At 46.9% G+C, this 26,588-nt stretch overlaps 1 protein-coding gene across 3 annotated transcripts in view; it reads right to left on the reverse strand.

The window, feature by feature from the left end:
• Positions 1 to 5,407: 5,407 nt before the first annotated feature.
• DICER1 (dicer 1, ribonuclease III) overlaps positions 5,408 to 26,588 on the reverse strand; it is a 66,734-nt gene continuing 45,553 nt past the window's right edge. For all 3 annotated transcript variants that reach the window (XM_039254558.1, XM_039254557.1, XM_039254556.1), the window contains 15 exons: positions 26,348 to 26,423; positions 25,325 to 25,464; positions 23,228 to 23,407; positions 22,815 to 23,028; positions 22,460 to 22,613; positions 20,882 to 21,064; positions 20,503 to 20,608; positions 19,924 to 20,099; positions 18,237 to 19,020; positions 15,003 to 15,158; positions 11,067 to 11,946; positions 9,110 to 9,378; positions 6,270 to 6,432; positions 6,102 to 6,177; positions 5,408 to 5,758 (listed from right to left, as the gene is read on the reverse strand). In XM_039254558.1, coding sequence (XP_039110489.1) covers positions 5,593 to 5,758; positions 6,102 to 6,177; positions 6,270 to 6,432; positions 9,110 to 9,378; positions 11,067 to 11,946; positions 15,003 to 15,158; positions 18,237 to 19,020; positions 19,924 to 20,099; positions 20,503 to 20,608; positions 20,882 to 21,064; positions 22,460 to 22,613; positions 22,815 to 23,028; positions 23,228 to 23,407; positions 25,325 to 25,464; positions 26,348 to 26,423 — 3,723 coding nt within the window. In that variant the 3' untranslated portion in view covers positions 5,408 to 5,592. The remainder of the gene's footprint in view (positions 5,759 to 6,101; positions 6,178 to 6,269; positions 6,433 to 9,109; positions 9,379 to 11,066; positions 11,947 to 15,002; positions 15,159 to 18,236; positions 19,021 to 19,923; positions 20,100 to 20,502; positions 20,609 to 20,881; positions 21,065 to 22,459; positions 22,614 to 22,814; positions 23,029 to 23,227; positions 23,408 to 25,324; positions 25,465 to 26,347; positions 26,424 to 26,588) is intronic.

Consider the following 26,588-nt stretch of genomic DNA (forward strand, 5'->3'; position numbering starts at 1 on the left):
GGCCGTGAACCCAGCTGGCATCCACCATCCCATCTAAAGCACGCGTTACACGATGCCGATGGATCTGCAAAAGGAAAACATTTCACTTCCATCTGGATTCTTTTCATGCACATCATGACCTGCAAACTGATACGCTTGGGCCGGCTGTGGTCTCTTGCAAGCCAGGAGAGGGCGGGGTCACAGGGTGGCAGGAAGGGGCGGTGGGACCCGGGTCTGGCCTGAACTAGCCAGTGATTTCTGGGCTGTAACGCCAGCTCACACCCGCACGTGGTCCTTAACCAAATTCCTCAGGATTAAGATACACAGTTTTTCTCCTCTAGTTTGGAGAGGTTGGAAGGAAGGAAAAGGAAGGGATTAATTTAAACTCTTCACAAAGGAAAACTAAGATGTTTTCTCGTTCTAAGAAACTTACATACTTACCATCTTGTTCCTACAGCCAAGTCACTTCTAATAGTCCTTAGTTTACAGGGTTACGAAAAGATTGGGTCAAATCTTGGTATGACAGAAATCTCCTGCATAGCCGATAGTACGAGGAGGACCTCTTAAAGACAGAGAAGTTGAACATTCTGTCCACTTGGCTTCAGAAAAATCAAATTCACTTAAGGAATGTGGCAAATGCATCCCATAGAAAACACAACTCAAGATGCCATCAGCCAACGTGGCAGTTTCAGAGAAACACACTGGCTCTTATTTAAATCTCGAAAAGAAAAAGACAATTGTTACTATGCCACCCCACAGGTCGGCGTGAAGCAGGGCTCGACATATGAAACCTTCGTCGTATTAAAACATGCATTTTCATAGGACCATGGAATAAAAACGCTCTAAGGGTCATTTTTGCGACAACTATCGTATGTTATCACCTACTTGAACCGAATCAGAACGGGAGAAGAAAAAGAAAAAAGGACACAAAATGAACAGACCATAACTTTATTGGAGATTGACTCTGCTACAATTGTTACAAAAGAAAACAACTGAAGGGAACTGGGACCCATAAGGTGCACTGCGTTATTTCTGCAGCATGAGTACTGTACGAATGAATTACATCATGTTCCTTAAAAACAGCTGCAGCATGTGACGGTCAATATCTTATTGTCAATCAAATCCTGTTAGTTTTTCTTGATTTTAGTCATTTTCCTTCACTCTATTTACAGCAGAAAAGCCAGAGATTTTACTTGCTGTTCACCTTTGCGCTTTTGCTACATGACCTGAGTGCCTCCGTAGAATTTAAATCATCTGTGGTGGACGTCCAAGTTAAAATGGACGAGGGGGAAAAAAAAACAATTAATGATTAAAACCTATTTACAAGTGAGTTCTGAAAGACCTTTTGCACTGCAAGTGGAAAACACAACAGTCTTGGTGCAGATGCCCGTGACATCGCTCCCAGCGTCCCCAACGACTGTTAAAAATCCCTTTAATATTCTGGGTCTTAAACATATCTTACAAACTTCTCACATACGATATAAAAGACAGACATTTATTTGGGAAGAATGAAATTCCTGAAAAGTAATCAGTGGCTGAAAAAAACAGACCGATTCGGACGCAATCACAACGACCACACAGGTCGAGGGACGCGACGGAAGCTTCTCCTCCGCGGAGGACACAGACTGGGTGAAGGGCTCCGACACTCGTTCGTTTCAGGTGAAGTCTGAGTAAAAGGTTTCCAGGCCTCGGTTTGGTGGCTTCACGTTCGTGGAACAGGACTAAATGCCCTAACAGAGGAAGGTTAGGAGGTTTTCAGTCAACCGGGCCCGAAGTCGGATCGGACCACGGTCGGCCTGGGTTCCGATTCTCCTCTGCGCCCCACGGTCCCCGCGAGCCTCCCTGGGTGAGGACGGCTTAGAGCCCACGGCTGGGTGCGTGGGCGTATCTGGGAAGCGACCCCACGGACCCCAGGCAGCCTCCAGCCCCTTGCCCTTGGGGCGGGGTACTTTGAAATCTCTCCGAGGGCAAGCTATTAAGAAAGTTAAAATATTAGTAGTTTAAGAGAGAATTACAGGAGAGTTAGAGGTCATTCTAACTTTAATCACTTCACATGACATTGAAAGAAGATCGACAAGAAAAGTAACAAACACGTTTAAAACATACGTAAGAGTTCAGTTAACAGATCTTTGTCATACACAAATAGTAAAAAAAAAAAAAATGCCACAGACAAAAAAAAAAATGACCTATTTAAGTTGTGCGAGTATATGACACATTGCAGGCATTATAATCATCTTTTTCAAATCCGGCAAATCAAAACAGCAGCGAGGCCAAACCACATCTTTTTTTTTTTTTTCCCCTCTCCGGGAAGCAGATTTTCCTTGAAATGAGGTAAAGCAACGGTACGAAGTGCAATGCTTCTTTCTCTGTGCCACGCGAACGGAACGGAGCGGGACAAAGCTATTACCAAACGCAGCATAGTTAGGACCGTGGAAAGTAGACCGTGAGGGAGAGCAAAGGTTGTGACGATGAAGGTTCCTGCCCGCTCACCTCCACACAGTCATCGTAAGGAGCTTCTGCAGCTGTTTCTTCAAGACCCCCCCCGCTCCCCCAACCACCCCCCCGCCCCCCACACACGTGCCCGCGGCGGCCCCCGCGCCCTCGGCTTCCCCGTTACATTCGCTCTCACAGTGCAATCACGGGAACAAAGGGATGGCACAAGCGGGCGGCAAGTGGGGCGACGGAGAGACTTTCTTCCTTAATTGATGGATGCCAAACACTTCAACAGGCTAAACTGGGGGGGGTGGTGGAGGGGGGAATAACTTTACAGCATTAAAACTCAGCAGCACAAAAGCGTTCATAACCATCTCATTGGTCTAACTCGAGAGTTTTTATTGTTCTGACTTAGTAAACCAGGGGATCACAGAATGCGTCCGAGTGGGAGTCACAAATGAAAATGCACTATCTTTCTTCAACAACAGAAAAAAGGAAATCGCTGAAGGCTGCTGTTGATAAAACATTTTGAACGGTAGCAGGAAATTTGAACCCCTGAGAACGTATGACCTAATCATATCCGAGTCTGAACTTTTTTCGTTTTAACAAAAAAATACTCTTCTTAAGGTTACAAAATATATTGAGGCATTTTTCTCCCAACGGGAATTGGGAGTTGTAACTGTGAAACAATCTGGTTTTGGTGCCAGGAGGCGAGAGGTTCCCTCACCATGGAGATTAGTGCATTGGAAGCAATGCAAAGCCCTAGGCTCCTGGCATCAGGTAGTTTATAAATTAAGAAGAGATTTGTGATAGAACCTTATCACAAAATCACCCTCACGAGAAAAATTCACATCCAGCCTTACTTGTTAATTGTATACGTTTACAGCTAATATAATTCAGGAGTTGCTGGGTTTTAACTTGCTAGGAGATCTGACGCTGAGGTGTGTTTTTTTAATTTTTCTTTAAAAAAAAAACAAACAAAAAAACAAATAGAAAGCTAAGGTTCCAAATCAGAAAGCATTTTCAAAGTAAGTCTACCCAAATCAATTTGCTCAAAAACTCGCTGAATGATTTAGATCACCAATTTACATTTCAGATCGGAGACAACAAATAACGTGGAGACACCTAGCATCCCCTTCACCCAGGTCTCCTTGAAAAGTGGGGCAGACAGTTTTCTCTGGGCACGTGTGCAGAGGTATTTCTCTGGGGGCTGGGGGGTGGGGTACAGATAAAGCAAGAAGTACAGTATTTGACTGTAAGTTAAAACAAAAATGCAGCATCACACGAAGCATCAAGTTCAGGAGAATGTGCTGGAAAACATTAGACACCTCTGCTCAGCATTCTTGAACTTTAAGCATAATTAACGGGGCAAATTGCAGCAAACCTCTACTGGTATGTCGGTGGGGGTGCGAGACTGACCCACAGCTTTTTCAAAAGGTAAATTAAGAGGTATTATAGTTACAGTGCAAAAAAAAAAAAATTAAAATTTCAAGCATAATACATAAACATAGCACCAAACACGGGGAAAATGCATGCAAAAGAAAAGAACTGAGGTATTCAAGTGAAGAGTGCCTACAAGTCTAATTAAAGAAACTTCGGCAAATGCCTAAAAACCTTTTTTTTTTCCTTTTTCAAAGATGGAAAGAATGAGCTGGTTTATCTAAATTAATGACCTAAATCACAGATGTATCAAAATTACGGCAGTTTATCGCAAACGTTACATTTCCATGGCATTAACAGCACGGCTTTGGTAGGTGAGACATGCATGCAACACTGTGAAAAGCCCAGTAAGACATTTACGTGAGAAGAGACTAAGGGTAAAAGGTGCTCTGTTTTGCTTCTTTAAACAAGTAACCGATCACGTATAAAATCTGCAGCATATTTTAGGTGTGATATGTCTAAAGTTGATCTTGTTAGAGCAACGGCCTAGGGGGCAAAACGCTTTGCCACAAACAGTTTCCATTAGTGGAGCTACCTACCTAGCAGGAGGTTTTTTAGTAAAACTGGGTATTTAGCCAAAGATCATTTTTATTACGGTGCCAAAAAAAGAAGAGAAGAGAAGAGAAGAGAAGAGAAGAGAAGAGAAGAGAAGAGAAGAGAAGAGAAGAGAAGAGAAGAGAAGAGAAGAGAAGAGAAGAGAAGAGAAGAGAAGAGAAGAGAAGAGAAGAGAAGAGAAGAGAAGAGAAGAGAAGAGAAGAGAAGGAAAGGAAAGGAAAGAAAAGAAAAGGAAAGAAAAATCCATAGACTACAGATATATTCTGGTTTTCAAAATGCCTTCAGTACACAGAGGACAGAAACGCTAATATAATCCTGGAATAAGTTAAGTAACAGCCACACTAGTGACTTATAAGTATCACGCGGTCTCAACGCCTAAATGCACAATAAAATGGAGGGAATGTAAGAGTTTGTTCCAAAAAGATCAGAAATTAAAAGGACATTTGTGAGAGCTTTACTTTTAAGGCAAGAACCTTCTCTACGCAAGACTATGTGGCATGAGAAAACGAAAACTCGATTCGCCAGCATGCCGGCCAACGTTACTGAAAAATCTGTCCCTTACGATGCGTTAAGTGCAATGGTGACCGGGAGACATCACCTCACACGACAGGGCGTGGGAAGAAAGGATGGCGTGGGCACACTTGTCCTCTGGCAAACCGCACCGTTCTCCTGGGCGCACGGGCCCCTGGGGGCCCGCGCCGGCGCCCACGCCGAGGAGGGGAGGGCGCCCCACAGAATCTAGGGGCTGTCTCAGCTGTGCGCTCCTTGGCCTCTGACCACTAAGCGAAGCTGACAGAAATGATATTGTGTTAAAAAAAAAAAAAAAAAAGAAGAAAAAAAACCACCCCAACAAACCAAAAACCCCAAACAGAAAAAGAACTGTCAATAATTCTTCTGAACACTTGCTAACTGTCGTCATTAAAGCACTCTCGTGATTTAAACAAAGCAGAAGTGAGGAAAGAAGACAAGATTGTGTTTGCGCAAAAAACTAAAACTACAATTAGTTCCAAAATTTTTATACATTTGTTAAACGTTTTATTCTGTCATCTATCTTGTTATCGAACAAACTTTAAATTCTGCCTTCGATGCATTCCACTCACTACCGACTTTAAATCAATCCTTCTCGATTGAAATCTTTTCCCCCTTCATTCTGCTTTTTCCTTTTTTTCACTTTAAAAAGGGGTTTCAGCTGTTGGGAACCTGAGGTTGATTGGCCTTGAGGCTGCGAAGGGCTCTTCTTGCTGCTGCCGATTTGGCGATCCGGTAGCTTCGGCCGACGCCCTTAAACTTCCCCTTCCCTACCACTTCCACCGTGACTCTGACCTTGCCGTCGTAAGTCCTCTCAGCCGGGCTGTAAAGAAGCCAGACAGCTTGAATCAGGAGTCGGAACTATTTATTATGACTGTCAGTCAGCCCTGAGCACGCACTCGGAGGCGGGGGGCGCGCGTGTGAGCCGACAGCACATGGGGAAACGCGGGGCGCACGACAGCGCGCACCCCGACAGACGCGGCTGCGTCTCTCTTTTAACGCGGCGGTTACTTTATAAAAGCAGAAGGGAAAGTCAATCAGACCACAAGCGGGAAGTGCAGAGGGCACGCCCCACTGTAAACATTTTTCCATCTTTGACAACTCCCTCCATCCCCCCCGTCTTGTTTTTAAGTAGCTTAATTTTTTCCATGCACATTTTGGCTTACCTAAATTTGGCAGTTTCTGGTTCCATTTCAAGCAATTCTCGCACAGGGGAACGGGGCACATTCGCAGAAAATTTTTCTGTAACCAAAAGGAAAGAATAAGGTGCATGATATCCTTATAGAGGTTTTTTAAGGATGATTTTGTTTCCTTGCAAGGGGAGCGAACGGTACCTATCAGCGGCCGCATCATGGGATAGTACACCTGCCAGACCGTCTCCAGGGACATCCCGCTGTCCATGTAAATGGCACCAGCAAGTGACTCGAAAATGTCCCCCATGGCCTTCGGAACTTCGATATCCTCTTCCTTCTCTTCATCCTCCTCAGACCTCCTGAGCTATTTACACAGAGAAAAGGGATTCGTAAGCAAAGAGACCATCTTGAAATGCCTTCCGCGGAGGTTTCTTTTCTCGGCTAGGACTTCGATTATATCTTTTTTTTTTTAATTTTTTTTATTTATTTCTAGGAGAGAGAGAGAGAGAGAGAGACAGTGTGAGCAGGGGAGGGTCAGAGAAAGAGGGAGACACAGACTCCGAAATAGGCTCCAGGCTCTGAGCTGGCAGTCAGCACAGAGCCCGACGCGGGGCCCGAACCCACGAACCGCGAGATCATGACCCAAGCGAAAGTCGGACGCTCAACCGACTAAGCCACCCAGGCGCCCCTTCTATTATATCTTTAACAAGGGTAACACCACCCACCATTTGGGGCAATGACCTGTTACACTGTAACAAGCTCTTCATAAACAGTAACTTATCTTAAAAAAAAAAAAAAAAAAAAGACTTTCCCAACTTCTCAAAGAAATAACACAAAAACAAAAAACTCCCTTCCCCACTCAGTACTATTCTGTACTCAGCAAGGGAAAAAAAGAGTACTTCTAAATGAAAACAAAATCAACGCTAACACAAAATTAGAAATAGTCAATAAGCGTATGAAAAAAATTTTCAAATCCCCTCCTCATCAAAGAACTGCATCTTAAAACAGCTCTACCCCCTAGCGGCTTGGCAAGGATTAGGCAAAATACTAATCAGTACAGCACGAACACGGGTCTGTATAAATTACTTTGGGGAGTATAAATGACCACTTTTTGCCAGGGAAATTCTACTAGAAGATAGATTTCTCCAACTTCCCTTTTTATTACACCCCTTAATACACACTGACTATTAAGAGTACCTGACGTACATTCAAATTGATGTAATAAAAAACTACGAATAGATCAATGCCTTTTAAAAGTTCATAGCTCTTTGAACAGTAATTCCATTTCTAGGAATTTATCTGAAAAAGGCACCGGATATATTTGCCACACTTGTATTTATTAAAAGCCGTGAGTAAAATCAACTTAAATATCTGGCCACAAAGGACTGTTTAAATACACTCCATTGGAGCTATACTGCCTAGTGTGCAGCTACTGAGCCTTGTAATACCACTGGGTACGTGGAAAGGTGTCCTCAATGCATTAAGTGAAAAGAACGCACTATGTACACGACGCATAATACAACTGCACTTCATGTATGTTCATGTTTATACACATTAGCAATAAAACATCACAACATTAATTCTCGTCATTTCTAAGGCAGCATATTCGCATGACTTTAATTTTCCTTTTGCTTATTTGTATTTTATAAAAGAAACACAAATTGCTTCTCAAAGACAAAAAAAGAGACGAGGGACATTTTAGGTTTTTTTAAATTTCTAAATGGACTGTTCAGCCACACAGAGCTCTATATAAACTGCTCGTAATGCTGACTACTGGGAAAATAGGATCCTTACTGTTTGTACGTCACGGCTTTGAGGTAGAAAGGAATTTTAAAACTTACTGAGTCTAATTCTCTCCTTTCACAGAAGAAGAAACTGAGGCCCAGAGAGGTGGAGAGGCTTTAAGATCCAACAGAAAGTCAGAAAAGCCAGACCACTGACATTTCCGATCAGTTTTTATTACCTTCTAATACATATGTTTACACAAACAAAGGTCAGGAAAAGAACAAACACAAATTAACAGAACTCGTAGGTCCCATAGTCACCAAAAGAGAACTGAAATCTAATTTTAGCTAATGCTGCAAACGCTAAGCTCCAGCGCTTCTAAAGAACGAGGCCAGAAGCCATCCTGAGAACACAGCAGCTGCTTCTAAGTCCTGGTCCCACTGCCAGCCGCGCTGCAGCGGACGGCCAGCCCTCGACGAGCACACGTGGGGGGACGCAGATTCCCCTCCGGCACACATTCCGTAGTGTTTACAGGGTCTGACACTTCCCTTGCGGCTACCCCTCAAGTTCCTTTCACGGCAAGTCCAGGAAACGCACTGCTCCCCAGCCAGGGTTTGGGGCAACGGCAAGAGGGAAGGTGCAGGCTACAGAAAGAACAATTAAAATGGCCACCAGATTGATGCACACACTTCCTGCCTCCTTACAGTAAATCTACAACAGTAAGGAAAACAAAGGAATCAACGCGGAGGACAGCACCCGAGGGCGCTGTCCTGGGTGCACAGGGAGGTAGACGGATGGCAGCGAGGCAGCGGAGGAAGGTGGAAAAGATCTAAGTGAAATCCTTTGCTACAAAACTTCAAAACAGCTCACTAACACATTAAAAGTAGCTCCATCACCGAGGAACCTTTGGCTGAACTTAGGCCAGAAGTCTCTCAAATTCCACCGCTTAAAATTTTAGAAGGCTGGTTTTTAAGTGAGTTTTCCTCTTTTCAAGAAGGAGCAGAACACATACACATTGGTGACGCGTACCTGAGACAGTATCAGCGAATGTCTCTGATCCGTTTGAACATGCAAAGGCCGAACACACGGCCCGAGCCCTTGCTAAGGTTCACGCGCGGCTTCGGGCAGGGAAGACGGGGCTTGTCGAGTTCGCCTAAATCTTGGAGGGCTGATCCGGGGACAGCCCCCCGCCCCTTCTCTCCCCTGAAGGTCCCCGCGCACCACCACGGGCGCAGTCAAGTGTAACGGGCCGACGGGGGTGGCACACGGCTGTACCCTCCGTCCCCCCCGGACGGGGCCCCGAGCAGCGCACTCACCTCCGAGTCCATGCCCTGCATCTCGTTCTTCTCCAGCTGGAACTGCACGAAGTCGTCGATGACGTGGAAGAGCTCGGGGGAGACGGCTTTGAAGTACTTGTGGTAGTCGTACTTGACCGCCAGCGATGCGAAGATGGTGTTGTTGACCAGCGCAGACCGCAGGTCGGTCAGGACGCCCGGGGAGTGCTGCCGCGGGTCTTCGTAAAGGTGCTTGGTTATGAGGTAGTCCAAAATCGCATCTCCCAGGAACTCCAGGCGCTGGTAACAATCTGCAGGGCCCAGAGCGCAGTCGTCAGCTTGCACGCCCTTCCCACACAGTGACCCTCAGCGAGCACCGGCCCCAGACCCGCCGCAGCCAAGTGTGGTGGGCGTCGAGTTCATGCATGCTCTTCAATGACAATCCGTGTGACGTGTCACACTTACTAAAGCCTCTGGAAATGCAATTGGAATGGCAAATTAAGCCTATTTCTTATCTATAAATTGGGGTCCTAAAAGCCTACGGTGGCCCAAAGACCGATGCTCCCGCAGACCGACACTGGCCAGGGGGACCCATCAGGGTGGGCCCTCCCCTGGGGCGCAGGGCTAGCTAGGCAGGTGCTGGGTGCCGTCTGGGGCCAGATGCGCCCTGCCCCTGTCCTGTGCGCCCCTCGCACCGCATGCACCCTGCACTGATCCCCTCGCACCATGTGCTCTTTCCCTGCGCACCCAGTGCTCCCTGTGCTCTGCCCCCGCGCTAACCGCCGCACAGCCCATGCTGTCCCCATGCTAACCCCTGCGCACCCCATGCTCCGTCCCCACTCCAGAGTGTGTGCTCAGCCGCCCTGCCTCGCCACTCCTGGATCACAACAGCCACCCGGGATGCCAGCCAGTATACTAGAAAACCCCTTTCTCTGCCTGCTGAGAACTGTGGAGTTTGGAACAAACAAGGGCCGGAGAAAGGAGAGTTGAGGTCGTGAGCAAAGACCCAAGGCACCACGGTTGACAGCCCACACGGGGTAAGGCCCCAGCGCTGCCCGGCACCCCCCCCTTCTCCTCACCGTGCCCAGCAGGGCCCACACAAGGCAGGAGGCTGGGCAGGGACGGAGGCGGTGGCATGTCCCAGACAGCCGGAGCTCGGAGGCAGGGACCCCAGTCTGCAGAGGGCAGGAGACCAGCGCAGAGAGAACCTGCCCTGGGCGCTGCTGGTCCCTCCAGGCCAGAGCCAGATCGGTTTTCACTTTTTGGTTTTACACTTTCCTGATCATCTTAACCTTTATTTAGTTTTTCAGTTCTATAGACCCTCTGCTCTGGTATCCCAGATTCAAGCACTTATTACTCCAATACAGAAAAAAAGCACAAAGGCATTTCACAAGCGGAAGCTGACAGCACTTTCCAGGCACCTAATCTCCCTTCTGATCTGATGCACGGGCCCCCACTAACCCGGGGAGGGAAAATCCGGGAGCGCAGTGCCCAGGGGAAGACGCGGCAGAGTCCGAGCAAGGGCCGCAAATCCTTCCCCGAAGACGTGCCTTTTAATCCGCTCACCTTCGGATTCAAAAAGATTCAAGAAGAGAGGGAGGGGCCTTGCTGTCCAGGAGGGACCCTACAAAGCCGCGGAAATCCACCCAGAATATGCGAATGAACCGAGAACTAGACACAGCACCGGGCAGGCATCAGAGGGGCACCGGGGGAGGACAAAAACGGGGAACGCGCGACAGAACGCGAAGGCTCAAAGTCCTCCGTGCGGCAGGCATGGGAAACGGCATCTCCCGAGAGTGTGAGGAGGAGGCCGGGCTGCCGGCTGTCGAGGGACAGGGGGCGGGCTCCCAGAAGGCAGAGGAAAATAAAGCCTCCTTCCTTTCTCGCTCGCTCCCGCCCGCCACCGTGCATCTTAAGCACCAGGCCTGCACGTGCAGAGGATGCTTTTCCTTAACGAGGCCGCAGGTTCCGAGAAACGGGGGGCGGTCGGGCTCCTTACCAGTGATGGTATTGTAGTGGTAGGAGGCGTGCGTGAAGGCCTGCAGAAGGTAAGCCTTATTCTTGAACCTGTAGTTGATCTTCTTTTCGAAATTCTCGAAACCCGATATCAGGTGACTCAGCGTTTTGTCTGCGTCTGGATGATCGAACATACACCTCGGGGGAATCTTCAGACAGCCGTACTCCAGGTCTTTCGACAGCGAGGAGCGTGAGCCGGCCGCCGCGGCCCGGCCCCCTGAAAGGGCCTTTTGTTGGCTGCCCGAAGTCTCCCTGGCGGGGCCCGCGGCCCCTTCCCGGTCAGTCCTTTTCATTCCCGGGAGCACCTTCAGCCCCAAGGAGCACAGGAAGAGCTGGGCGGCCCTCTCCCCGCAGCTGGTTAGGTAGCAGCCCAGCAAGGCCTCCACGCAGTCGGCGATGCTCTTGTCCGCGATGCACTGCTCCGTGTGCAGGTCGTACGAGATGGACTGCTTCCCGGTGTCGACGCCGCAGTTCTCTTCCGACGGATTCCAGAACCCCACCACGAAGTCGTCCTCCTCAACGGCCTTGCTGGGATCCAGGTAGCACATGGCATCCCAGGAGCTATAGTCGAAGTCCTCGAAATCTGAGGAGAACGGCCCACTTCCCAAGGAGGACTTTTTGGGCATTTTCCACTCGTACGCAGACACGGTGGTGGCGAACGGAGACAGAGAGATCTTCTTGACGAACGCCCCGGATCCCATTAACATGTTGTCTATGAACTTGATGTGTTCCTGATCGTACTCCAGGAAGTCGTCTTCGTAATCGGCGTCGTCCTTGGGAGCCTTCCACATCAGATCCTCGTCGTCGTCGTCGTCGTCCAGCCCCTGGCCCAGCTTGCCATTAGCCAGCATGCAGTCCTTTGTCTGAAACGAGGGGGAATGGGGAAGGAGGGGAGACAGAGCTGCTGTTTTTAAAAGGGTTTGAAACTCAATAAAAGCAAGGGTTATGGATAATTTCAAATGACAACCACAAATACTAAAAGGCAACTTTAAAATCATGGCCATTTGTTTTCAATTAACATAAAATAAGTTATTTAATCACATAAACAAAGTGAAACATGTCCTTTGAATGTTCATTCTCTACGTTATAAAATGACCTTTATCCAGTACGAAGCTTTAAGTTAAGGATTTCTGTACGTGGATATAAAGTTAAAATTAACGTCCACGAGGCACAACTTGAGCTACGAAGTCCTGCTCCCGGCAGGCACACAATAAAAGCACTCACATGCCGATCACAGAGGTCTTCAGTTTTGCTGACAGCATTTTAAAATGCTGCAAAAGGATTTTCAAATTAATAAAATTACAAGTCCAGATGCAGAAAAAGCATTATCTGTGCAATAAAGAGTATACACAGGAAAAAAGATAAATGACTTTAAAAACCAGTAGGATATTAAAAATAGGCAACAGGGTTGCATGGTAAAGTTCTGTCCCCATTTTCCACTTCAAATCGAAGTACATCTGCTACAATATAAGACTAGATGGCTCTGCCTGAAAACCAAAAGTGATCACTGCACTAAGCTATGAATTTGGGAAATTATGCTTTTCCCCTGCGCTGCGCTACAGTAATCAGAGGAACAGATTATAACCTAACTGACAAAAACAGAGGAAAATTTAGACTAACATGAAACACAACAATCCAATTTCTGTCAGAAGATCTTTGCTAATTCCAATTTCTTTGGCAAAGGCTCATTTGTGAATGACAACCTTAATAATGGGCTAGGGTTCAGGAATGATGTAACTTTTTCGCAATGCTAAGAGATGCCAAATTTCTGTTGCGCAAGAAATAAGAGAGAGAAAAAAGACTTTACTTTGGGGGGGAAGGCAGGAGAGTGCGCTTCGATTTTGATAGCGACGACCTTTTCCAGAAATTTCCTGACAAAAGAGTCTTCAAATCTCGAGTATTTTTTAAATATTGCAAATATTTCATTTTAAGTCAGACTCAAAAGGGATAGTGTATTTGTTTGAAAAGAAAGATGAGTAGTGAGCCAAGCCATGTATCTCCAGCAATACACTTAGCATTTTTTTTTAATAAAAAAAGTTTATAAATCTTTTGTAAGGTTATGGAAGAATCTGAAGAGAAATCGTAGCGGCAAACCTCTAGGAACTATTTCCTGCTAAAAGCCCTCGACTTTCCCAAGGCAACGTGAGCTGCTGGGACTACTGTTCAGTCCTTTGTGAAAAAAGGCAAATTGCAATTAAAAAAAAAAATCGGAGTGGAAAAACATTTCATTAAATAAAATCCTCATATATCTTCAGGAAGATGCTACCATAAGTCTGAAACTGGCAATATACACACACCAACCCCAAAGACTGGGTTTTATCACAAATAAAGCAAAGTTCTTTTCATGCCTCTGGCTTTCGGTTTCTCTATCTGTGAAACTGCGGGATTCGGCCTCATTAAATAGATTCTAAGAACACTTCGAGCTCTTCAAAAAAAAAAAAAAAAACACCTGGGCATAAAACTCTTTTCTCTTCCAATTCGAGTCAGCCTCCTACCTGAGTTATTACCTTCGTCTGCAAAGGTTTCTCTTAAACCTACGTGTGGAGGAGTGAGGCGGGCCGAGCAGGAATGCCAGCACTCTCTCTCCCGGGTCCTGTAAGGGCCTGTTCAGCAAGCATAAATTACGGAGTGAAAATATGAATAGTATCTTTTATGTATTCCAAAAGCCAAAGTGCCAAGTCATCTGAAATGTTAAGGAAAATAAGAAATGTCTGTTCTATCTTAAAAGAAATTTTTTTTCCTAATCGATAGGACTTGTCAGTGTCACCTCATGCTAACTTTAAAAAAAAAAAAAAAAGCCGATTATGAAACTACTTTCAAGGCAGAGTAATTATCACTGGAATGTTTTTCACAGAGAGGCAATATTGTCTCTAAAGTTCTCAAAACCTACACGTTTTCCTCTAAGGTTCCACCCATTTCTAAATCAGTAATGGATATAATTTTTCTAACCCAACTTGCATTAAAATAATCCAGAGAAGTTCAATTTCCGGAAGATACTGAAATTATCTCAAATACTGCGTGAGCTAAAACTACTCAGTGAAGAGGTAAAAATCAAAACAGAGTCATAGAGCAGCCAGCGGGCCTGGAAATATTTGAGACCAAGAACTCGGACACGCATGTCAGAAAGAAGACATGAAGAGCACATATATTTAGGAAGCATAATCTGTGAAAGACACGGTATTCTCACCGCTGGCCTGGAGGAAAAATTAAATAACAACGATCTAGTTTCTCATTAATGCAAAATAAACGTCTAAGAAATGAAAGTGCAGAGAGACGGCCTGTGACTTTGGACGAGGCGCTCGCGCTGCCCAGACGCCCGCGACCGGGCGGGCCGCTCTAGCTGCTCCGGAGCCCTCCGAGGTGCCCTCTGGTGGCCTTTTGGACAAGACAAAATGAAGCCGCTTGCAGCTAATACTCGGTCTTCTTAAGTCACTGGCAAGATTTAGCTATTTCCAAAAATTTACAACCTTCATGATTTTTTTTTTTTAAGGTCACCAAAGGAGACCTAGTCCTAACTGAGAAGACCCTGTAGAAAGCAAGGCTTTACTGAAATTAACGACTTTGCAGACTGGAGATCACAGATCACTAAAGAGTCATTTTATTGAACAGAGCTAAGGATCTATGCTAAACCATAATACAGGATAATGAAGTGAAATGTTACGGAGTTTTATTTCTTTCCTCTTTTTCGGAGTCCACAACATCATACAGCTCTGGAGAAGGAAGAGGGTAGAATTGTCTCCCATCAAATATAACACTGTTTCTAAATTCAGTGAAGAGACCGTTTCCTTGGAGAAATTTAACTCAATGCATCAAACACCTACTCTATTATAAACACGCCGTGGGAATGAAATAAAAAATTAATAGGACAAAATTCTCCTGTTCACCACAAAATAAATCCTTCCAGTTACCAAAAACTTACCATTTCATCTTTTTCCCATTTATCTGTGTTACTTTTGTCTTGGTTTACTACATAACCGGGAGGAAGCCAATTCACAGGGGGATCAAATATTGACACCACCATGCGGCTGGGCAGTCCCTTCTTTTTTCCAAGCCGGTACAGATTACAGTTGCTGACCTTGAGCAGAAAACATCTGTAAGACACTTATCCATAAACGGCCACTGCTGGGGCTCATACCAGGCAAATAAACATAGTTTTAGCTAAATGTCGTTCACATCAGTACAACCGCTCATCAACGGTAAACAATGTACATGTTTTCTGCCTGTTTGCGGCAGGGAACATCACATTCCGTGTATTCTACAGCCTTTAGTGCAGTTAGATGAATGTTTCTGAATATCAAATGCATCAGAAAAAAACTAGTAGGCAAATTCCCTATAAAGTCAGAACAAACAATTCGTACAATACAGACTTTAAAAAAAAAAAAACGCAACATGATGATATTAAATGTAAACTGCCAAGTGGGACTATCAGACTAGAAAAGAATCCAAATAAAGCGTCTAAGGTGTCACAACAGTCGCAGTGAAGTACACGGGGGGGGGGGGGGGGGGGGGGGGGGGGGGGGGGGCAACACGGCAGGCTCTATGGAAGTGGAAAATGGCACTCAATAAATGGGAGCTTAAAAACACTTTATACTCCTAAACCACAAACGCTATTTTTGTTCAATCATTTTCAAACACAGCAAAAGGTAATAACTCCCATGTTTATTCACATCAATAAAACACTTCACTGTTTGCCCTGTGGTCTGTTGTTCCTCCCTAACTCACTCAATCCTTAACATTTCTACCTAGAAATGTCTAGTAAAAACTTGGAAACGAGGATCTAGAACTGTCCTTGTCATTTGCATTTCCCATAAACCGGGTTCCTTTTTATGTCAGTACCTCGCGAGCCCTTTTTCCGGGGAACTTGATACCACGAACAGGCAGCCACAACCCAGAGAGAACACAGACAGAAAGACTGAGCAGGCGACACAGCTGGGGGCGGGGACGGGGACCTCTGTCTACTGGTGACACTCACTACCTGCGGCATGCTGCCGGAAACGGAACAGCTCAGATAAACGCTGGCGTCCTTCCCCAGAGCCGGAGACCACAGCATCCGACAGCACTCATGTCCACGGTCAGACGGCCCGGGCAGCAGGATGGAATGGGAAGAAAGAACTAAGGGCCACTCGACACGCAGGGGGAGGGCCGCGAGAGAGAAGAGCGGTGTGCAGGAGTCCGTGCGAAGCCCAGTGAGGGGCTCAGGCCTGGTCAGGACCCCAGGAGTGACGGTGACCTCTACAGGAAGCAAGGAGCCAAAGCTTTCTGGGCGGACGAAGGGATGTAAATTCTGAAACACGTACGCTAATGTCTTTCCTAGCTAATAGAGAATATATGCTGCTGCTTTATGCCCATTCTTAGCCTCGGAGGCTTGCTTCCTACAACCACCTCTTGGTGATCCCATTTGCACTGACAGCCTGGATTATTATCACTTATGGAGACTATTCCCCCGGCCCGTAGCTCAGTCCTAAAATCTCAATGGTCCCAGCGTTTCACTTCATTTCCAAGAGGTCCGAAAACCCTAAACCTAACCCCCGATTCCTCCGTTTGTGCTTATCCCAACAAGGGGCACCGCCATGGCCCCAGCCTACACACGGGCACCCTGGCATCACGGGTCTCTCTGCCCCCCAATTACACAGAGTGGCGGTGAGAAGGGAGGCGAAGGGTACGGGTTCTCACTTCCAACACCCTCCTGGCCATCTCTGGTGACTTAGGTAACCCTACACCAACTAAAGTAAACTCTCTAGGCAGGCGTCTCCCCATCTGCAAAATGGGGACATGTTAGCTACCCCACAGGGGCTCAGTGAGGAGAGTGAGGTCTGTAAAACGCTCGGTGTAGCGACATCATCTGCTGCGCACCTGCCACGGGACCCTGGGGCAAGTTAACCTCTCCTGCCTCAGGATCCTCATCTACAGGACAGGGATAATAAAAGCCTGTACAATTATATGGAAAATAAAAAAATTAATAAAAGTATGCAGAATTAAGTCAGGCAATTAACACATGCAAGGCAGCGAAAGTAGCATCTGGCTGGAGGAAATGCTTTGTTAAGTGCGAGTTTCAACTCTCACTCACTCCCTCCGAAATCCTCCTCGCCTCAGTGCTGTCCTCACTGCCAGAACGCGGGAACTATCCCCTACTCTGTCTGCTTACGCTTCTGCGAAGGCCCAATGGACCGGCCGCCCCGCCTGGCGAGGCTTTGCACTTGGACTTGGGCTGCACTCTGCTACCAGGGCGTCACGTACAACCCCGCTTCCTGCGCGGTAAGTGTCCCTCGTGTGAAAAGTGTCCCCAACGTTCCAAGTAAGCACGAGCTCCCGGACCTAGCGCGGAAGGTCTCCCCGCAGAGCTTCACCCCCCTGCCTGTGCACTCTTTCCTCCGGTGTTTCCTCACCCCTGCCTGCTGCCACCGTCGAGTCGCTGAGTGCTGACGCGCCCTGCTGTTTGTTCACTCTGCTTACACACTCTGCTTACACACCAGGCACCAGGGCACCTCTTCCATGAACACCTTCTCCTCCCAGCGACAGTCCTTCTCTCTGAGTGTTTGGGCCAAATGAGCAGCTTTGTTAAGTTACGTGCCAGGCAGGTATGTGCGACACAGCTTTTATCATTGTTTAAACGTTTTATTTTCGTTGCTTCTCTTCCTTAAATCTTAATTCCCCACTGGCGTGAGGCCGCACTGTTCCTCCGGGCGCTAGGTCCCTGTATGCTAAGAGCTCTGGCGTCACCCCCTTTGGCATCGGGGAGTCACTGACTGAGCTACCCTCCCCTCCCCTCCCGACGAGTTCGTCCACACAAGACCTATGTTTTCGCATGTCCATGTGTCCCGTGTGCCAAGACGACATTCTCCCGGATAAACGTCTCTCTCGATGAAAGGAGAGTGTGAGTTCCCCCCGCCAAACAACCAGCCACAAACTTGTTTACATCCCCTTGGGACCCAGCGAGCTCATGTCCTCTCGCAAACGGTCCCGTCGGAGCTGAATTTCTGTCCGTCGCCAAGGCACAGACAGGCCAGCCGGTGCCCCGCACCTGAGGGCCTCGTCAGGGAAAACACAGCTCCCCATCCGAGCATCCCTCGTCCTCTGAAACCAGCTAGGGGGTGACCCCACATCCCGGGCACGTAGAACGCTTGCTCTCCCCGAAAACCACGGCGTCTCTTACCTTTTTGCTTCTCATGTAGGAGAGGCGGCCCTCGTGAGCGTCGGGGTAAGTGCAAAAGAGATAGGTGGTGATGGCGTGCTTCAGGAAGGAGTCACCGAGCATTTCAAGCCGCTCCAGGTTAAACCCATCGCTGGCATTGGAGAGGGTCAGAGCCTGCAGAATAAGTCCGGGATTCGGGCCCAGAGTCCTCGAGGAGTAGCCGGGACCAGGGCTCGGCGCAGAGGCCCTCCCGTCCCGGGCCGCGGGGGCAGCTTCGCGAGTACCGGGCGTCGGGGCCGCTGCGGGACTTCCATCTGAGGTAGATGTGTTAGCGTTTCCATCAAGGTATTTATTACTCAGGAGAGTACATTCATCGCTGGGCTTGGGCTGGTTCTCGTAACTGTATAGATTCTGAATGGGATATGAGGTAGTTGGTTGTACAGGGACTTCCTGCTTGTAGTAACTCGGCTGACTTCCTTGGCAACACACTCCATTAGCTAGGTCGCAACTGCCATTGGCAAGGTTTTTATTGTGAGAGACACCGTTCCGCGCTGTGAGATCCGTCAAAGCCTCGAAGTGGCGCTTCCCGGGTGGCTCGCCGAAGAGCGTTCTGCAGTTCACAGACATTTGGTCGTGATTCTCTAGAGAGGAGGTTCTAGTAGCACCTTGACGTGCAGCATTTTCAGGGACTACAATTGTGCTGTGCTTACAGTAATTATCGTTTTCAGCTGAAGAGGAGTTCGCAATTGAGATGAAAGATTTGCTGTCGATAGATTTCTTCCACCCGAAGTCTAGGTTAGGGTACCTGCAAAGACATTTTTAGGACTTCATCAGACCCTTCACAGGGGCGGGGCTTAGAGCAAGAGCAGGGTGAGTAATACAAACAAGGAAGATAAAGATGCCTACAAACGAGCTCCCATGGGGAGGGGAAACGAGTCTCCAGGGCGGAAATCACCGTCATTGGAATTCTGTACGAAGGACGCCGGACAGCGAGCGCGAGCATGGGGCGGCAACGGCGTGCGGGGCAGGCGACGGGACCTGGAGCCACCGTCTGCGCGGGAACCCCAGGCCCCCGGGCTAACTAGCTGGGGACCTGCAGGGCTGCTCTGCGCCCTGGAAGAGGGGCTAACAACTCCTAGCCCCCAGGGTTGTCCTAGTGATTAAACGACCCAAGACGGCTGACGGCGTCTAAACCGGCATTTGACACCCAGGTAAGTACTCAGCAAACTGCAACTGTGACCACAACTCTGCTGTTTTAAGGTCCCTTACTCCCTGGAACTGCCATGGCCTCCACAACGGGATAACCAAAATTAATCTGCGTGATTAAGCCAGTAACTTCCCTAGAACGTGGAAGCTTTCCTAGCGGGAAATGAGAAAGACAAAAAACATCTCGAGGCAACTGTCACTTAATATAGATTGGATTTTATAGAAGAGGAAGCGGTCCTCAAGTGTCGGCATGGTAACAGAGCGGGGTCCGTGTTCGCTCTGCCCGCCGTCCCTGGAGGGAGGAACGAGCCCCTCTCCCTCTGCAACTTTACAAGAACGCAGGAGTCACAGGTGCATTTGTTTCACGTATGAGACACCCATGCTTTCTTTTTAGTCTTTCAAGAATTCTTTTGTATGAAATCAAAATCTGAACTTAACTTGGTTCTTTTGCAGACAGGAGCCCATGGCCCTGCGCCCTTCCTGGCCCACGGCGCTGGCATACCTAAAATCCACGGGAAGCGAGCAGACGCCTACGCCAGCGTCGCTGGCCGTCTGAGCCCTGAGCTCCTCTGCGGTCAGAAGGCAGTGAAGGCGGTAGAGTATGCTAGGGAGACAGACCGCTTTTCTCCACAGCGATGCTGGAATCGGGTGTATCGCACAGAGCTCCGGAACCAGTATCTTTGAAGAGGCAAAAATGTGCACAGATCAAATATAGAGCACACACAGAATAGAATAAAAAAATTAAAGACCAATTTCACGAATGGATAAAGACAAAAATCATAAATACTAATAAAAGCTGACTTCAAAAAATGATCCTTTAAGGCCGAATGGGGTTTATCCTAGGATTTATAAGGATGAACCAAATTTTACCAATGGGGACCAAGTATTAAAGGAAACCTGTCCAGTTTCCAAAAGGCCATTCAAATACAAGTATACACACACAATTAGCTAAAACATGACCAAACCTAAGGGCTGGTAATCTTCCAAAAACTTCCTGAGTCACTCGGTTCACCTGACAGTATAAAAGCCAAACTTCTCTTTCAAAATAGTGAACGATGCTGGTTAACAACGAACATGTTACCTGTTTATTTTGCAGACTTTCCCACTTGGCTTTTCTCTTCTCAGCGCTGCTTAGAGGAAGGGCCTTCCCCTTCTGATTCAAATGGCGAGGCGTCAAAAGATTAAGTCTATAAACATTTCAAAGATAATTTTATCAAACAAAAAGCAGCAGCCCCTTCAAAAGGGTTCTATTACCTTAGTGTCCTTACAAGTCACCCGAGGAGGAGCTCATCTAAACTGCAGACTCCAGGACCCCGCCCCGGGCACCTGTTCCTGCAAAGAATCTCCCGGTTTCAGAGTCTGCGGGTGGGGAGTTTGACAGTGAACCCAGACATCTATCTGCTGACCTCTGCAAATAATGCCGCAGGTGAAAGTCAAATGCCCTTTCCGAAACCCCTTACCTCGAAGATGTGTGGTCCACATCCAGCAATGGCTGGTTGAGATTGGTCAGGTCAAGGTTATACTTTGTTTTATAATATTCTGCAAAAGTTTCATACTCCGGGGAAGGGAATTTACTCAGTGGGGTAAGGTCAGTGTATACATCAGCTACATAAAATCGATGAGGCTGATCAAAATTGCGGTATCTAAAAATGAAAAGCAATACATTGAAAGCAACTGTCCTCAATACGTGTTTTTAATATGAAAACGCAAATTACAATTTTAAAGTTCAAAGGCTAAAAACAAACGGCGTTAATGGAAACTTCAATGCCAACTAGTATGTTTCAGGTGGGTGTGAGACAAAAACTAGATTTGTATTAAGTAAAAACTGACTTTCCACACTGCCCTGCTTTATCATTATCCTTGTCCTAAATATCTCTGATCGCTCTGATAACCCACGAAAGCTAAACGGCGCCTTTAAATCTCTTAGTTTCACCAGTATAAACAGGGTAGAAAACTTTCACCGTTCTACCAGCTGAGTAAGCAAGCGCTCTGCAGGACAAACATGCTCAACATGAAGGGCGCCTGCCGCCTGAAGGCATGAAGGCACCACTTCCGGTACTAACAGTCTGATGACAGCTGACAGCTAAAACAGGACTTTTAAGGGGCGCCTGGGTGGCTCAGTCGGTTAAGCGTCCGACTTCAGCTCGGGTCATGATCTCACGGTTCATGGGTTTGAGCCCCGCGTTGGGCTCTGTGCTGATGGCTCGGAGCCTGGAGCCTGCTTTGGATTTTGTCTCCCCCCCTTCTCTCTGCCCCTCCCATGCTAGCACTCTGTCCCTCTCAAAAATGAATAATAACAATAGTAACAATAAAAAAGTTAAAAAAAATTTTTAAATTAGACTTTTAAGTTGCAAAGAAGAAAAATAAATCAAAGACAGACAGAATTATAGCCACTACTCTCATTTTATGAAAGGTTTCTATATTTAAATTTTTGCTCAAAATCTATCCCCTAAATTTTTACAAAATAAGAAAAAAGGCATCCTAATTTACTACTTCATTACACTTAATAAACATTATTCCCTACTAAAACGTTTAAGCAGCTGTTATTTACAATCAAATTCTTTAAGACTTTGGAGATTAAAACAATGAGGATTTGGGGGCGCCTGGGGGGCTCAGGCAGTGAAGCATCCCGCTTCGGCTCAGGTCCTGATCTCAGGAGGTTTGAACCTGGGGTGGACTGCACACTGACAGCGTAGACCCTGCTTGGGATTCTCTCTCTCGCTCTCTCTCCCCCACCCACTCCTCTCTCTAAAAATTAAATAAACCTTAAAAAAAAGAAAAAAAGATGAAGATTTTAAGAAAGCTTTCAACAGCATTTAGATGATCTGAACTTCAAAGTAAAACCCCTCCACCCACAGCGTTCCAGGTACTGTTTCTTACAGGAGGGCGTCAGCTGGGAGAACAGGCCCGCCAAGAAGAGACATCTAAACTTCCCATCAGTGACATCAACGCCACAGCCCACCTGGGTTTCCACGAGAGCCAGCAACTCTCCAGAAACAAAGTGCCACTCCGGCTTGGGGCTCCGCCTAGACACTCACCTCGGAATGATAACGGCGTCCTGGTAATCTTCTAATTTAAAAACAAAGGGTGTTTCTTTTGAATACTTGGTGCTGGGAATGCCTATGCGAGCCTCAGACTTCTCAATATCTTCCATGAATTTGAAGTCAATGTCCAAAGTGCTGGAGTCATTCACTTACGGAAGGAAAAGACTAGTTAGCTTGTAAAGACAGGATACAGGTAGGATTCTTCCCTAAAGTTACGTATCAGAGTCGGTGTCTACTTTAGAGTGATCTCTAGTAAGAGATTTCTCTAGTGGCCACAAGGCACTAAGACTAAGCAACTTCCCTTTCCCAGCTAGCATCAGCCCACACGTCAGAGTCTAGCCCTTCTTACCAACGTTAAGAGGTAGAACACAGTAGGCTGAATCAGCGTCTGTGGGTTTAAATTCTAGTGCAGGTTTTTCAAGCCGAAGAATATGTGAGAATATGTACTGGTGAAGTCTTGTAATCAACTCAAGCATTTGGAGAGGCAACGTGAAACCTGACTTCTTCAACTCAATGGATATGGTGACCTCTCCAGAGCGTGTGTACACAGGAAAGTGCGGGATCTGAGCAAAAAGAGAAAGCAAGCATCCCAATGTTAACAGGCATTTTATTCCATCACAAATATTTCATTTCAGAGGGGGCACGGCGCTGTCAGTCCAGGGAACAGAAGGGACACCCTGACTTTTAAGCACTAAACATTCCGAGGACACAAGTGGGGCTCTCAGCTGCCCCCTCCTATCGCAGTCCTGAAGGACTGTCTACCTGAGGGATGGGCTTGGCCGTCAGGATTCCAAAGCATCTTGTGGTGTCCTCAGGGGGATACAGCTTCCGCCTTCTGAAGTTGAGCTCATCAGGTAAGGGCGTCGTCAGAACCATTCCTATCACATACAGGTAACAGGGCTGATCGGGTCTGGGATAGCTATCCCTCAGACATTCTGGAATCTAGAAGTAGAAAGAAAACTTAAGCATCAAGATCAAGCGTAACAGCCTCTTTTCCAGACACTGACAAAGAAACAAAAACAAAAAACAATTTACTCGTAGCTCTCCTAAAAGGGAAGTAGATACCTAGGAAAGGGGACCTCATTACTTAACTCTGGGGGACAGTCAGCACCGCTCAGGTCTGGGCTCAGGCAGCCCAAGGTCACCTCCCTCATAATGCACTGTTGACTCTATAGTGAACACCAAAATTCTATGAACGATCAAATCCTGTAGGGTATTTTCTAAGAAACGCTATTCATTTGACCTATTTCTTTTGATTAGAGAACTCTTTTCTTCCTTGGGACCTTTCACCTTTACTCACTGTAGAAGATCAGGAAAAAATGCAACACTTCCCAAGTCCCACATAATTGTAGAGCTCAGACCTCACCTCTACTGTTAACATTCTGACAGACTGCGTCTTCCAGACTTCTTCCTGTGTGTAAACGTGTATCGACACATACACATTTGCGTGCTTCACCACACAAAGAATGACACAACAAAGGGCTGTCATCACCTCATTTTTTTTTTATCTCCAATTACTACACTGAGGACATCTTCGTAGTCAATACAAATCTGTATCACTTTTGATAGCTATCTAGCTACAGAAGTAAACCATAGTTTAATGAGTCTGAGACGGTTTCTAAACTCTCAATATTCACACAACCCCAGGCAACAGAGTCGTGCAGTTTCTGAGGGTCAAGGGCATAAATTGCAGCTGTAGTTAAAAGGCACAGAAATACTGGCCAGGAGATCGTTATTAAGGGAGTATCAGATAACCCGAAATGTATCTGTTAATTGGAACTTATCATTACGACTGGTGACGTTTGTCCTATGAAACGAGCCCAGCGGTATCCGGGGTAAATGTGGAGCAGGGGGTCAGGGAAACCGAGGGAGACAAGCATTTCAGGAAACAGGTAACATTCATAACTGTTAAACAACTGACATGATTTTCAATCTTGAAAATGCTCAGCTGAGTGAGAACTTTTTAAAAAGTAAAACGCAGGGGCACCTGGGTGGCTCAGTCTGTTGAGCGTCCAACTTCGGCTCAGGTCATGATCTCACGGTTCGTGGGTTCGAGCCCCGCGTCAGGCTCTGTGCTGACAGCTCAGAGCCTGGAGCCTGCTTCAGATTCTGTGTCTGCCCCTCCCCTGCTCACATTCATTTTCTCTCTCTCTCTCTCTCTCAGAAATAAACATTTAAAAATTTTTTTAAAAATAAAAAGTAAAATGCTCAACATAAAAACAAAGGAACCATACTTTTAGCTGACGATGAAAGCACACAGCAAAACCTGGCTTTCGTTTGCAATTCTTATGGGGTGGAAACGTTAACAAGTGTTTTTTCAGTGAGACCCATTAGTCCAGGATGACTCTACCCAGAAGTCCGACTTGGGGACATGGCAGCACACGAATCCTGCCCGGACGCCAGGCTCAGCCGGGCGCGGCCAGCTGGCGGGACCAGCTCTGTCCGCAGGCAGGCCAAGTCCTAGCCCCTAGTGCGCCCACCCCTGTCACCTGCCTGTCTGGTCGTGCAAATCCCCCTTTTGTCTTAGCCCCGAACACGAGTGGAGCCGTCTTCCCACTCAAGTGAATGAAACAGAAAGTGTCTCTAAAGGGAACGGACTCGTTCTGGAAAGAACTGGCAGATGAGGCCAAGCTCCTTCGGAGAAGAAACACAAAAGCAGTGACCCAAGTGGGCGGGCGCACACAGGAAAGAGAGGGCCCGGCTGATCTGGGGAGAAGCCATGACGGGCGGAGCGAGCCGAGATCCCCACGGGCCAAATTACAAGGTCTGGGAAGCCAAGCAGGGGACGGCAGACTGGCTGCAGCAGGAAATACAAAGCCAGAAAGGCCAGATTTGTGCTCAGTTCTAACCAATACTAACTGCTTTGGGGTAGCACTGCCTTCGTTTGGTGGAACCTGGTCTTCCCGGAACACTGGTCTCTTCTTCGTCGTGTAAATCAAGCTCTTCTTCGTATTTAACTGTCTCTTTCCCAACTGGCATCAAATGGTCATCCAGTTCGCCTAAGAAAGGTACAGAGAATTCACATTAACAACCCAGATTTTTGCTTCTCTATTGAGTAAATAATCCGGAGCGGCACTACGTTAGAAAGCAACTGGAAGGGGAATGAAAGCTAAAGCGTCTTTGCTTTAACAGCATAGAGTAATCGGACGTGATGCTTTAGGCAGTCTGTATCGGCATTTGTTTATTCAGCATGAGCAGGATCACAAACTCTGCTCCAAGTGGCAGAAGCAGCATCTGAACACGGCAGGGACGGGGGGGACAGTGCAAGGCGAAGGAATGGCGCTGTGTGGTGACAGGCAGCAGCTACCCTTGTAGAGACCAGCACAATGTACAGACGTGTGGAACCTCTACTCTGTACACCAGAAACCAGGGGACACTGTGTACTAACTAGGCTTCCGTAAAGAAAAAAAAAAGAAAAAGAAAAAAAAGTGTTTTAAAATAACATCTAAATGGAAAAACAGAACCCACCACTGTTTTACAAAGTCTACGGAGAATAAGACTTCCCATTTTCTTTAAAAAACGGATTAATCTGTAAACTAAACTGATTTGAGAGACTGACCCATTAGAACATGAATGCTCCCGATTCAACACTTACAAGAAGACCCGTACGTGTTGAAAAGGGGTCAGTGAGGGGAGCAGATACATTACAGCTGTTTGCAGGGAAGGTGTGGCCATCAAGGAGCCGGTACATGTTACAGGACCCTCAAGTTACATCGTATTTATGTCCGTCCGTCTGTCCAGCTTCACCAGAGCACACGGAGAGAGAGCAGGGAGTTCAGAGCGCCACAAAATCCTTAGAAACCTACAAGTCTTTGATATGCTTTTGTTTTACAAGGTTCTCAACCTCACTGTTATCTGCATGTGCTTTTCAAACACTCTTACCAATTTTGTGCAGTTTTTCACAGCAAATGAGAGCGACAACTCTCTCCGCCAATCGTATACAGCTCATTGGTGGACCCTGAAAGTGACAAAAAACATTTCCACTGTATATGCGTGTAACCATCAATCATGAACACATACAACTTCTAGGAAACCTCTGACCCGCATTTTTAAAGTTGAGCTTTACCAGAGCGAAGCTCTTCATTTTGAAAAGTGCCAACAGGTTTGTTAAAACCCTGATTTC

This window comes from Hyaena hyaena, unplaced genomic scaffold (genome assembly GCF_003009895.1).
Source record: "Hyaena hyaena isolate Hyena2069 unplaced genomic scaffold, ASM300989v1 scaffold_493, whole genome shotgun sequence".
NCBI classification, from domain to species: Eukaryota; Metazoa; Chordata; class Mammalia; order Carnivora; family Hyaenidae; genus Hyaena; species Hyaena hyaena.